Raw genomic sequence first — 13,945 nt, forward strand, 5'->3', positions numbered from 1 at the left:
CTTTCTTTCTTTTCTTCCTTCCATCCACATCTCCTTAACTCTGTCACCATATGCTTTGTCTGTCTCTTCATGGAAGGATCTCAACACTTGGCATCGCCACCCGTGGTAATGATTTATTAATAGTAATTGAAGAATGCAGGGTGGATCTCGGCAGGCAAGCTGTGCACTGAATAAACAAATAGATATATGTAGTTCCAAAAATAGCAATTATCTTTGCTCTCTGTTTGACCTAGTTTGTGGAAGTGTTTTTCTGGAAGGAAGTATTGTAGGTCCCGGGTATGTAAAGTACCCGGCAGGTTAATGAGACCAGTGGCGACGTGGAGTTCGGCTGGCACTGGCAGTTTTTAACGAGGTCTGATAACACGAGGGTAGTGTGAATGGTGGCATGAGGGCAACTAGGAAAATTTACTGTGTGGGGGATGAGGGAGGAGGGAAGGAGGGAATCAGAAAGGTGCTAACCAATTACTTTTGAGGCCCACGTCAGCTGCTGCGAGCCTCGGGGCCGTGGGCTCCCCCTTCGCACCTTGCCAATAAATAAAAAAAAAATCTGTCCGCGATTATTTGCGCGTTCGTGCGCGTGCAGAGTAATGGAAAAGTAGGGGAGAGAAGCGATGTTGAAGGGGAAGCAAGTAGAGGATGAAAGGAGAGGGAAGAAGGTGAGATGGGATAAGTTTGGAGGAGACGGGGAGATAATTTGAAAGCTAGAGTTACGTTTAATGGGCGCTGGACACGCTTTTAGAGAAGCCATGCCACTTCTCCTATTGTCATGTTGAAAAGCTCTGTGAACAAGACACGAGTGTGGAATTGATGTGGAGGGAAACCCGGGAGGAGGAAGTGAGGAGATCAAACACGTCCAGGAGAGAAGGTTTTTATCAGCTCAGAAAATACACTGACACCCACACAATGTTTTTGTTTAGAAGTTAATGATATCGGAAATGAGGGCGTTGAAGTAGTTTCCACTTCAAAGGTAACTTTCCAGTGAAGTGTTACCTGGACTAGGAATAACACAACTGCTTCATACAGGCCTGGGGAATGAGAGAGGAATAAACAAAGAATAACGTTTATTGTTAAGTATCGTCAGTCTTCACAAGCGTCATCTGGACTCTGACACCAGGATACCCCGAGATACCCGAAAAGGGGTAAGAAGTTGAATAATATAAATCTTTATTGTGTATGGAGGTTTTGACACAACAGTATACTGAATTATCCACCTTCTCATGTTTTTCAAGTTTGGGTTTTTTTTGTTTGTTGTTTTTTATTTTTGTTGTTTGGCAATGATCACGTGGGTGTTACGCGTTGTAAAATGCACGTTGGGTGAAGACGAGTTATTATCCGTGAAGAGAATGATCAAACAGAGAGTCGGGTGCATGTCTACACACATCGCTGGGGATGCTCTGTAGGTTCCTCGGATGAAGATAACAGGTGCAGGGCCAGACGGCAGTTCGTCAAACGACGACACTGTTATCTGGCGTCTGACGTGGCATTCAGTGGTTCACCAACCGCCAGTACACAGGGAGGAGAAGCCAGTAGGGAGGAGAGGAAGGGAGGAGAAGGTTGAGCGGCGAAACGATGCCGCGTGGCAATCAAGGTAGCATGGAAATTGAAATGTTGAACTTGTGTGCAAGCAGGTGAGCATAACGGCTCAGGTAAACACGGAGAAGACGATGATTTGGACCTTGGGTGGGGTACGAGCACTGCGATGGCAGAGGCGATAAGAGATAACGGAACGGCGATAAAATATGTTTTAAAAATTATCATCGACGCCCTCTTTTGATCGTTAAACTTTTTTCTAATTTCGTTATATCTTCATTAAATATATGCAAAGATGGAACATAGGTTGTTGCTTTTTTTCTTTTAAATGAAGTAAATAATTGTATTCGGGGCACTGACTTTATAGAAGAAAAAAATTCTTGCTTCGCACAAATGTGATTCAGAGACAGTAATGGATGCTGCCCTCAAAAAATCAATGTGTTAAGGCCAGCATCAATTTTCATGGATGCTATTTTAGGACTTGGCAAATGAAGGCCATGTGTTTCAGCAGAAAGGGAAAAAGACAATTCATTGTTCCGATGTAATTTGCTTTCTGTGCAAATTCGTCCTCATCATTTACAGAAAGAGGTGTAGTAGGAGGCAGCCTTGTCAAAAAAAGACATTAACTTTGGCATCTGTTGGCCCCTACCAGACCTGCCATGATAGATGCAAGAATGAGTGGGCTGACTGCGCATGCGTAAAGCCCTCGGCGTTCGACTCCGGTTTCGGTTCTGCTCGCTGTGCAGCCGGAGGATGAGTTGAGAGATGACTGATGACAAAGCCGAGCAGAAGAGTAGCTTTATTGTCATGCATGAAGCTTCGTTTGTGGGGACCCGAGAGAAGGATTGGAAGCGAGGAGGAGACGGAAGACACGCAGCCGCCATCTTGACAGAAGCCATTTAATGTCGCGAGTCGCCAACAGTGAAGAGGCTTCTGAGGACGAGGAGGCTGGAGTACAGTGGTTAGCCGAACACTCGGCGTGTAATCACGATTGGAGTGGACGAGGCTCTCATCTGCTGGCTGTTTCTCAGTCCTTCTCTCCTTCTCGCGCTCTCTTTCTCTCATTTGCATAAATTATCATTAGCATCATGACCATCATCGTCGTTGTCGTCGTCGTGAATATCTTCACCATCATTTCAAAATTTAATCGTGCTCACTTTAAAATAGGAACTTTTTCATGGTTGGACAGGTTTGATATTTGATATTTTCATTCTGTAGATTGTGTGAAACATTTCTGGGATATTATGGGATGAGAAAGACAATTAAACTAATTCATCTGAATCCTAGTTTATCAACAGAAGTTTGGTCAGAGCATGACAATGTTGATACAAGAGAAGATGGTGTAAGGTCATCTATTTCAGATTATCTACCAGTAGACTGAGGTGGTTGTGAGTAGGTGGCGCCACAGTCTTACACCCGGGAGCTGAAGGTGATAACGAGCCTCGCTTTGGCTTCAGGCCCGCGACTTGCTTTGATCTCGGATGTTGGGATTGTACCCAAGGGTGTCTTCTGCTGCCACCCCTGACACGCCATGTTGAGCCTGGAGCTAGTCAAGCTTGGCTGCCATTGCCTTCCCCTCCAGCCTCGCATTTATTTCTTCTTATTTTCTCCTTTAGTCCTTCGTAATCCTTGAGGGGTAGATTTTACACCTTTTTTCGATAAGACCTCTCAGCCGTTCTTGCCGAGCACCCGCTCACAGACTCCATCTAAATACCCGAGGGCTGTAACTGTTGGGTCCTTCCGTCTGACTTGTCGTTGGCTGCGGGAAGGTTTTATTCATCCACCTGAATGGGGAATATCTGTATGATTCCCCACCCCTTCATTTAAAAAAAAAAATAAAAGTAGCGAGTTTCACATTCACTGTAGGCGGGGCAAGGTTTCATCTTTAGTGTGAGTGTAGTAAGATCATTTCACCTGCAGGTTTCAATTCCATTTTAAGCATGTGAGAACATCTCATGTTTCTAAACTTCATTGCAAGAGAGAAAGATTCATATGATCATTATCACCTTCACTGAAAGTGAGTGAAGAATAACTGAAAGGATCACTTTCATTGTAAGGGTGACTACAACATATTAAGTCTCACCCGTACGATATGTATTTGGTTATGGTTATTATTCCTTTGATGTGCAGGCGTGGTACATAGGATACGTGAAGTGTACTGAGGGGTGTGTGTAAGGGTGGGCAGACACCCTTTAAACTCTCTCTGTGCTCTTACTGCTAAGGGAGTCTGTTCATTGCTCACCCCAGTGTTCATTGCGCACCCCAGCAGGCCTGTTAGCACAAATGCTCTTATCTCTGGATTAGTCTTCAAGCCTTTTTTTAAATTCAATTTTGCCCGTAAGACTGCCGACCAGCAGGAAAGGCCACTTAAGTCTGCATCATCAAAATTGCACTTAGGGGGAAGTTATTAAGTTTCTGTCGCAAGAATCGCCGGCAGCAGCACTGTAGTAAGCAATACTTTCACAGAATTATGTCCTTTCGCCACCAACGAGAGGATAATCAGGCTCTTGTTATTAAATTGTGGGTATTACTGAATTTTATTTTGCGAATTTTGTAGCAGTTGCTTCTTCTTTTTCTTCTCGTTCTTCTTCTAATTATTATTATTATTCGCAATTCACGTACATAAAATCCTTACAAGAAATAATAATCCTCGGACACAAAGACAAGGTAAAACTGTAACATGAATATAACCGCAACAAAATCTACCTGTTCTCACAGGTATGTAGTAGTTGTGAGCTGCATTTACAAAACCTTAGCATCGCCACTAACGGCTTTTTTCTTTCTCCGTTTGAAACCGAGCCACGGTAATTTCCAGTTTACCTGTTTGTCTTGGAACCTGTGTACGGAGAGAGTTTGGTGTGTGTGCGCGCGCATGTAGGGATGAGGGATGGAGAGAGAGAAATAACACAGAGCTTCATTGCAGAACGTAAAGGAAAATGGCGGCGTTCATGATGGAGAGCTTTGTTTGCAATGACAAGCAACAAGGAGCAGAGAAGAGGTCCTTAGGCGCTGGACGTGTTTCAGATGTTGATATTCAGTTCCTTGCTTGTCTCCAGAGGTCTTGGGCATACACTTGCTGTTTATTTTAAGGCCCCAGCACATGCGTTTGTAATGGCGAGACAAAGTGATTGCCTTATTGGCGATTCTCCTTCCCCGACTGCTTTTCCAACAGAGTAACACGGCTCGGGAAAATTCTTTGGTCCCAAAGAAAACAAGCTCAGCGCTGGGTCAAAAAAGGTTGTGTATCCAAGACACGAAGTAGCATCGCGTTCTAAAAGTGTTTTGCCAGCCATACTCCCGCATTAATCTTAGTTTTCTTCTCTTTCTGACTCAGGTAAACACCAGGGGCCTGTACTCGTCTCGCGAGCAGTCGCCGTCGCTCGCCGTAGCGCAAAGTTTATTTTCTTGCTTATTCTCTAGTTCGGGTGGAAAGCTGCTTTGTGCGGGTGTGCAACAGTTACAGTTGCCAGACACCAGCAGTAGGACTGCGCATGCGTGCAGGAAGGAATGTATGGTTTGGGAATCGATCAATCGAACACAGAATTGTCCAAACTCGTTTAAAACCATACATGAAAGAATATTCTTACATAATGATCGATGGGGAGTGTATGTAGATGGTCTTTGAGCAAACCACCAGAACTAAGCGGCTCTTCTCTGCCCCTCTTTTCTGCTTTTTCTGTCTTTAGTTGAAGTCCAGATAAAATTCTATAAAATGTATAAATCCTTGCTTTTCAAAGTCCAGGAGATGATTTAGTTGACCCCAAGTGAACCCTTTCCCTTCTAAGGTCGCGTGAGCGCATTCCAACCGCTTCAAAAGAAATGTTGCTTCCTTGAACATTTCTAGTTCATTGAACGCCGGGCGAGAGCCATTAGGAGCAGTTCCTCAACCACAAGACTGTTATTGATGTGCACTCAGCCCTGGACCCCACTATCATGTCAGCAGATGGGAAACAAAATGTTTTCTCGATGCGTCTTCGCTGGCAACAGGTGATGACCGTAACAGGTCCACCAGGTCCAGTCACTCTTGTCTCAGAAGAGTGTGGACATACGAGTTACTTCTCCTGCAGACCACCTCTTGTATTCGTAGGGTTGCTTACAGTTATCATCTCCTCCCTTTCCCAGGAAGTGGACGTAAAGATGTGCGCAGAGTGATACTGGGTGTCACAGGGTAGAAAACGGACTGTTTAGTTAAAGGTCTGTCTAATGTTTAAGCTTTCTAACAGTTTCTGTGTCGATGTGCAGTGACCCAGTGTTTATTTTTATTTCTTCTTCCACTTGCAGGGAAGGATGACAAGGCGTGGAGCATGTACGTCGACGACAAGCGAAGCTGGTTTCTGCACCGCGACGAGCACACCAATCGCACTGACGGCGGCATCAAGCGAGGGTCGGTCATCGGCCTCCTCCTGGACCTCAACCAGCACACCCTTAGCTACTTCATCAACGAGGTCCCCCACGGCCCCATCGCTTTCACGGACCTCCACGGGGTGTTTTTTCCCGCCGTCAGCATCAATCGGAACGTGCAGGTGACCCTTCGCACGGGGCTGGAGCCGCCCTTGGAGAGCGAGCCGAGCGAAAGCGATGAGGAGTAGCGAGACGATGACTAGAGGAGAGACACGATGACCAGGTGGATGGACTCGACGTCCAATCTGAAGATTTACCAAGGTGTGACTTGATAAGGGACGATAATGTGTACAGGTAAGGGACGATAATGTGTAACAAGGACGCTGGTTGCCAGAACAACCATAGCGATGAGACTTTTGTCATTTGATGTCACGAACATTCGAGACTGAGCTGAAATAATTTTGTTTGAGAAAGAAAGAAGGAAGGAGCTATTGGAGAAAATGCTACGTCTATGGCCTCACGTGAAGCTGTCATGGTTGATTGAACACAAGGACATTTTTCAAACAGACTTGTAACAGACTTGGATCCTTTAGGAAGTGTGAACTAATTCTGCCGTGGAGAACATGTGGAATAATGGAAACTACACCACAAGATCAAAGCGAGACAAACCAGACCCTAATCAGGGTCTCAAGAATCGCCTGAGAATATCTCAAGAGTAAAGCTTTGGAAAGGGAGTGAAATATAAGACGAGGGCTGAACATGAGAAATAAGATACAGTTCTTTTATGGCTGAGGACATTCGGGAAGCACAACTGCCAAAAAAAAATTTAGAAATGCAGCCTGGCAAAGTCAGCATATCAGAAAATATTTTACTGATTGTGTGGCTGACTATGCGGAAAGGAAGCTGATTTCAAACCTTGAAAAACGTCGAACAAAACTGTTGCGATGGAAATGTGAACATGGTACTGAAACAGAAGGACAAGTATTTCTTTCACAAAAGAGTCTTTATCAAAATATAAAAAATTGTTTTTCATATCTTAACCCCTCTCCGATACCGCAAAGAAGTGAGACTTCTGAGAGGGAGGTGAGCTGAGAGGAGGAGTGGACATAGAACTTGTTTGATGAGAAAGTTTCTTGTTTTGTTTTCCTTTCTATGCCTTAACTGTCTGCAAGACAATGCGCGTGGTGGCGCGTGAGGATGGAGATGTGAATGTTTGCTTGGCATCAGGACTGGAGAGACCAACGAGTGCTGAATCTTGCCAACCTTCTGTTGGAAGTGAGGCAGACTGTCACAGGTGGAGATCGCCGCACCTTGGGTCATGTCTGTGTTTCCATACGAACTTTTTATAATTGACTGTGCAAGTGGTTGAATGGTTTTAATGTTAGATGTGCGCTGCGATGCAATATACAGTACAGCCCTTTAAGCATGTTAAAGTGCCATCCGCTCCTACTGAGTGCTGCTCGCTAGACAGGGCGTCAGCCAACCAGTGAACGACAGGTGTGTCAAAGGTCATCTTAACCACCTGCCGCCCTTGTTTTCAGAAGCCTTGTACCCGGTAGCAGCCAGCAGAGCGACATCTACAACACGTTGAGATTGTATGATTGATAAGCCTTGTGACCCTGTCCACCTCTTGTGACCTCAAGGTTAATTAAGTCATACATCCAACGTCACATCCGGCGGAAGTGGAGATCAGTACCATCAACTCCGCATCTGGAGTGGACTTCCCGATGGCGGGGACGAGTCTGTTGAAGACAATGGCCTAAAATGTTGTCTCACATGTATTGTATGAGCAGTAAATATGGGGCTTCGAGAAGGTTCGACGATTTGCTGTCTGGTCAGTCCAATATTTTCACCTGCTGACTGCCAGCTGACATGTTTTGCCAAAACTATCGACAATGGACAGGAGGTGGTGAAACGCCTGTCAGAGGACACAAATGGTGAAGAAGCTATGTGACATGTTGTGTGATAGTTCATGGACTAATTTAATCACAAGAGATGCTGCCTGTGTACATTGTATCTATGTACAGCTTCTTGCTCCGTGTCTGTGTACTTGTCCTCTTTAATTATGACATTTTATCAGCTTGCGCGAATCTGTATTGTATGCACCTTGCATTTGCCAGGCTTGTCAGATGGAGAGAGAATTTTCCTTCCTCCTACTTGTGGTGTCGGTGTCCATGCATCCTTTGATCACTCAGACCCGAAAGGTCCTCCCAGTTTCTTCCCCTGTAAGTCAGAACTTTTCACACAAAATAGTTTGTCGAGTAACATAGGGACTCCTACCACCTTGTTACCCCCTGGCATGGCCCTCTCCCCCATTTCATCTCCTCCGTCGATCGTTCCAGTCTGTCGGATTAATCAAACTTTGGAAGCTAAAATAACTTGGCCAGGGCCGACTACTCTAGCGATGCCGGAACATCCGACAGTTTCTTGTGCCCTCAGCAAACGGTTTTTAGATTACAGCCCCGGGGTGGATCATGCAGCCACTCTTCTGCTTCATATTGGTTTTCATTTCTTCCTTTTTTCCACTTATTTTTTGTTTATTTCCTTACATCAGCTTCTCGTTCCGTGTAAAAGTGTTGACTTCATGCTTTCTCTCTGTGACTTGTTTTTGTGTTTATTTCTACCTGAACCAGCTATTGTGTTACCTGTCAGCTTTTTCTCCTTTTGCTTAAAAAGTGTACATACAAGTGTGATTGACTGATTGTACTTTTATTTTGCTTTGGAAGAAAACTCCTTTCATCTTGGATATTTTTGTAGGTATTTTTCTAGCGCGTCGGTATATTTTTTCTAGTTCAGGAAGTGAATGAGTGATAGCAGTCAGTAAATCAATCCAACATTCCAGAGTGCTGCAGTTCGCTTACAGCTGCCATTGACCCGTGAATGCCAAGAGAAAAAAGCTTTTCACGGATTTCTACAAAATTAAAAATACTGCTTCATTGATGGAGGGGTTGGCATAGATGGAAGTTTGTGTTAGGCTGAGAGAAACCGCGGACATAGTTTTGAACTGATGAACTAAGGAAACAAGCAGGTCAAAGCCTGGAATTGTTTATCAAGGGGTTTAATAGGGTTTATCAGGGTACTTGAAGGTCAGGAGAAAAGCTTGAACCGATTTATTGTCGTCAGTTTTGTTTTCGACTTTTTTAAAGTAAAGAATAATATGACAGTACAAGGAAATCAAGTAACACGACGATGACCGCAAGATAACCATGACCTTATGTCATCGCCTCTAGATGAGGTTGGTGAAAATCAATTCACAGGTCGGAGTAATTTAAGTGAAAATGGAGAACTCCGCCCGACGGCAAAAAAAAAAGGTCTTTTAAAATTCGTGGCAGTTATCACAGAAGAGAAGGAAGGAAACTGAAAAATCAATGCAATAATGTTCTGTCTGGTGGAGAATCATTTCAGCATATTCATTAAAAAAAGTACTCGATGATTTTTTTTTTATCAGTTATGTGCTTGTGGTGCCGGAAGACCTCTCTCCTCCTTTGGTGCAACATTTTTTAGTATCATCATCGTCGTCGTCGTCTTTTCTGCTTCCTTCAGATTGCCATGAGTGTGCATGTCCCGAAATAATGAACCTTCGGGCATGCACGAGTGTGGATGGCAACAAGCTGTCTTTATATCTCTCTCCTCTAATTGATAGTCTGCCTGCCTATATGTCTACCACTTCTAATTGACAGCCAACTTTGGTATCACGAGAAATTGGCTTCCAGTGGTCTGCCAAAGACACCCTGTTGCCTGTCTCCCAAGCCCAGGCCCCTCACACTCCCCTCTACCCCCCGAAGGAAACCCTTTTCTAATCTCGTTATCTCGGTCCAGTCAGCGAACGGAAAGATTCAAAGACCCGCTTTTTCTCTCTCTCTCCCTCTAATCGAACTTGTGCTACCCATCCATTTACAAAAAGTGTGGCTTCACTTCTAGTCCTCCTTCTCTGCCCTTTCGTCCCCGAGTCCTCGTGGTGTAGAATAAATTGCCTTTCTGGTCCATCTTCTAGCGGACTTTTTTTTTTTTTCGTCCTCTTCCATCTCATCCTCACCATCATCAATATATTTTCGCCTCACTCTTCAATCCAGTTCCTTCACTACTTCGATTTTATTTTTATGTCCGTACTTCTTGTCACCTAAATTCTATTTATTCGCTTTAGACTCCAGTTCTCTCCCCTTCCTTTGCGGTTGTCCTGCCTTAGCTGTTGAACACATCCTTCTTACTCACTGTCTTCCCTTTCTTAATCATCTCTTATGATGGCAGCTGAACTATTTATCTACCGTTAGCTTCTCGCTGTTCAAGTGTCCACTCTTAACGAGTGTCTTTGATATTTCATTTGTCTCTACTTCAGTTTCTTTCAGTTGTATTCCGACTGCTTACCTTTCCTTCCAAACAAGGATTCGTTCATAGTTCTTCTACATTTTCTCCTCTACAGATCGCCTTCATATCGGAAAGATGGATAAGCTAGTTAAGGACAATGACAAGATGTATCTTTTCTAAGGTCTCAGTACTTCGCTGTCTTTATTTTGTTCCTAGTCTTGGGTGGCTATGGAGGACAGCTAGGCATCCTCCCAGTTATTCAGACACCGAAGACCGTTGGAGATGTTAGTGTCCAGAATGTCACGGTCTGCTCTATGAAGACGGGTGGAAAAGATGGTATAGTGACACCTGGTGGGGAGATAACCTTGCAACAGGAGGCTGTGGTCCTAGGGTCTAATGTCTTGGGGAAGGAAAGGTGAAAATTACACCTGAGACGACAAATGTTTTGACCTGCGTGCCCGAGTGCCGGACAAGGTCTTGTCTTACTGAGGTCAGGTCAAGTTCTGTGATCACTTACAAGTCTTCCATGTCTTATACAATGCTGATTAGCCAGGGTTAGCCAACCGACATCACATTAGCCTCCAACAAGTGATCAGAATATGGAAAGGAAACATAGTTAACATCCGATCCGCCCTGAGAGAGAGAGAGCAAGGTGTCGGGGTGTCCGTCCTCTCCTCCGTCAACAGATGCATATTTCATGGAGGCCAGGAGGAACGATCGACAGAATAAACTGCAACCTGTTACCCGCCTAATCCACGTGCACACAGGCTGTTGCTGGGAAAAGCTTCATCAAGGGTCGTTGGGGTGATGGAGGTGAGGGTGAAGGACTCTCGTCGCTGCACGCAATTAAAGAACAGAGAACTCTTAGAAACAAGAGACAACTCTTAGGTGGGGCTGCAATCACCTGGAGGTTAGTCTTGAGATTTTAAGACCATCCGGCAAATGCAAAGTGTGTGCTTATTTCTTCGTGGTATTTTATTTTTCACTTGTTTGGACTCCAGACTTTGTTTCTGTAATTGTTGTTGTGTTTTAACATACATTTACCTCAAACCTAACAGTCCGCAGTCGCCTCCCATGTACCTGGCCCTTCATTTAGCCTCGTTTGTGAAAACTTACTATCACCCCCAATTATTTCCCCCTACCTCCTCCCCTATAATTTTTCCATCACGTGACTGCAGTACTAGCTGATGCTCCCACTGTTGTACAGTATCCCTGTGTATCGACTTTGTACAAGCTGGACTTTATTTGTATATTTTGAGGTTTTATTTAACGAAACATCCCTAGAGAAATAAATCTTGGTATCAACCCTACCTGTCCCCACTCCTTCCCCAATGTCAGTGCTGTGACGACATGGATGTACTTGTAGATGAAGATGTTGACCTGCAGCATTCATCGTGCGAGAGGCCTTGACCTAGGTGTGTCTTGAGTGGTCTCCCCGCCTGCTCTGCATCACCTTTATTTTACCTGTTTATAGTGTATTGAGCACCTTGATGAGTTTTTGTTCTCATTAATTAGTGTTAATGACATTTTCGTATTTCATATTTTCATTATTTTAAATGACTTGTGTCGAGTTCGTGTATCCATAATAATTTTTGACATGTGTAGGCGACGATTTGTGTGGGTTTTTACATCAGTTCAGGTGTGTCACTGTCATCAGTTCAGATGTGTCGTTGTCATCAGTTCAGGTGTGTCGTTGTCATCAGTTCAGGTGTGTCATTCTCATAAGTTCAGGTGAGTCATTTTGGTCATCAGTTCAGGTGTGTCATTGTCATCAGTTCAGGTGTGTCGTTGTCATAAGTTCAGGTGTATCATCAGTTCAGGTGTGTCATTGTCATCAGTTCAGGTTGTCATCAGTTCAGGTGTGTCATTGTCATCAGTTCAGGTTGTCATAAGTTCAGGTGTGTCACTGTCATAAGTTCAGGTGTGTCATTCTCATAAGTTCAGGTGTGTCATTGTCATCAGTTCAGGTTGTCATAAGTTCAGGTGTGTCATTGTCATCAGTTCAGGTGTGTCATTGTCATCAGTTCAGGTTGTCATAAGTTCAGGTGTGTCACTGTCATAAGTTCAGGTGTGTCGTTGTCACCAGTCGTGCAGTTGGTGCGTATGTGCGCGCGTCCTTTTTAGTCTTACCTGAGTGCTGCCAGTGTAGGCTTGGTGTACACACACTTAACCCCGAGAACAGTCCTTGTCATGTGCTTTGAGGCTCGAACCTCGGTCGACTCGCCTTTAGGCAGATTTTATTTGCAGCTTCTCCCCCGACCCTCCCTGGCAAGGGGCCAACCCTTCCGACAGGCTCGTAGTGTTTATTGTTGTGTTTGTGATGATTACACACACTTACCCCCTGCTTTTAACAACAACTAGAACTTACTAATGGTGACTTTTTTATCTCCTCCATCAGATGAGAAGATTGGATGCTATTTTTAAACCTAGTTGTGTTTATTCTACCCAATAATATTTTTCTAGCGTATGCTTGTATTTCAATTTGTGAAGCAAGTAGATAAACAATAATAAAATTGAAGAACGGGATTTCATCGGACAAGTCTTTCCGCAAGCTTGTAACTGACTGCAGGAGACAATGGAAAACATTTTTTAGCTTCGCTTCCATAAAAGGATTGTCATATCAGGCTAAGATGATAAACATTGTTGATGATTATGCAAGGCAAGTGCTAAGTAATATATAGCTGCAGGCTTTGGGTTCTTCCTGTAGTGTTGAATTAATGTACAAAGTTAATAATAATGATAGTAAACTTTGATCTCAGTTTTCACGACCTCATGGTATTCGTGGATTTTTTTTTCTTTTTTTTTCTTTTCATTTTTTCTTTTTTTTTTTTGTAAGAAAGGATCTCCCTAACACCCAATTCATCATAGGCACAGATGTGATTACCTGATTACTCCTTTGATAGACCACAACGACAGCAAGTGACGGATGCTGATGTATACCTGTGTAGAATGTCACACACCTGGCATCTCCAGTAGATGTCCTGCCAGTCTCCACACTGCCAAGTCCATAACGAGGCTTTCCATCCTACGCCTGCACCATGCGACCTTTGTGATATCAATGTCTTACAATGAATATGTCTATACTCTGTTCAGGGGCCATTTTCCTGTACGAACTGTCATCAACATTACCATCATGATGTTTGTAAGTAACAACTGCTTATCGACAATGTCACCCACGCAGCAGACATTTTGCCGGTTGGACTGTTGAATCGCTCAGATTCCTGTTTGGCATGTGTTCCAACCTGTCTGTTATTCTCATCTGGTGCAAGGTTCCATATTCAGTAACGATTCTCATTAGCACAGGTTCTGAAACAGTCCGGTCTTAACTTCAGCTTCATATAATATATTATTATATTAACATTCTCTGTAGGCTTGTTTCTGTAAGGTACGGGCTCACCTGGGGAACAAGCCATGAGCAGTCTTTTCTTTCACTAGGACCAAAGTGGACAGCATGTCGAGTGTCAGGTTTATTTTCCCCTCGACAAAATCTTTTTATCCCTATACCTGCATATTGTTTGAGATTTTTTTTCAGTGACTAAATCAAATAAACGTTTGAAGAATGTTTCAGTGTATTTTGAGTCTCAGTATATGATGGTTGCCTTTGTGCGTGTGTAGTAATATTATTATTATTAATTCATATCGATGATCTCATGGCAAGAAACCAGTCTACACATCAGCACATTTATTTGTATTTATTTTAGGGGAGGACAAGACCGTTCACGTAACCCAAATCAACACATGTAAATGACTGCAAACCCTAAATACCACA

The 13,945-nt window shown here is 43.8% G+C and overlaps 1 protein-coding gene across 1 annotated transcript in view; it reads left to right on the forward strand.

The window, feature by feature from the left end:
- The window catches only part of LOC112570643 (E3 ubiquitin-protein ligase TRIM9-like), a 90,682-nt gene extending 76,944 nt beyond the window's left edge, over positions 1 to 13,738 (forward strand). Inside the window, 1 exon segment of the mRNA XM_025249184.1 lies at positions 5,812 to 13,738. Within this exon segment, the coding sequence (XP_025104969.1) occupies positions 5,812 to 6,119 (308 nt within the window). The 3' untranslated portion in view covers positions 6,120 to 13,738.
- Positions 13,739 to 13,945: the final 207 nt, after the last annotated feature.

The sequence above is a fragment of the Pomacea canaliculata genome, linkage group LG8 (assembly GCF_003073045.1).
Source record: "Pomacea canaliculata isolate SZHN2017 linkage group LG8, ASM307304v1, whole genome shotgun sequence".
NCBI lineage: Eukaryota > Metazoa > Mollusca > Gastropoda > Architaenioglossa > Ampullariidae > Pomacea > Pomacea canaliculata.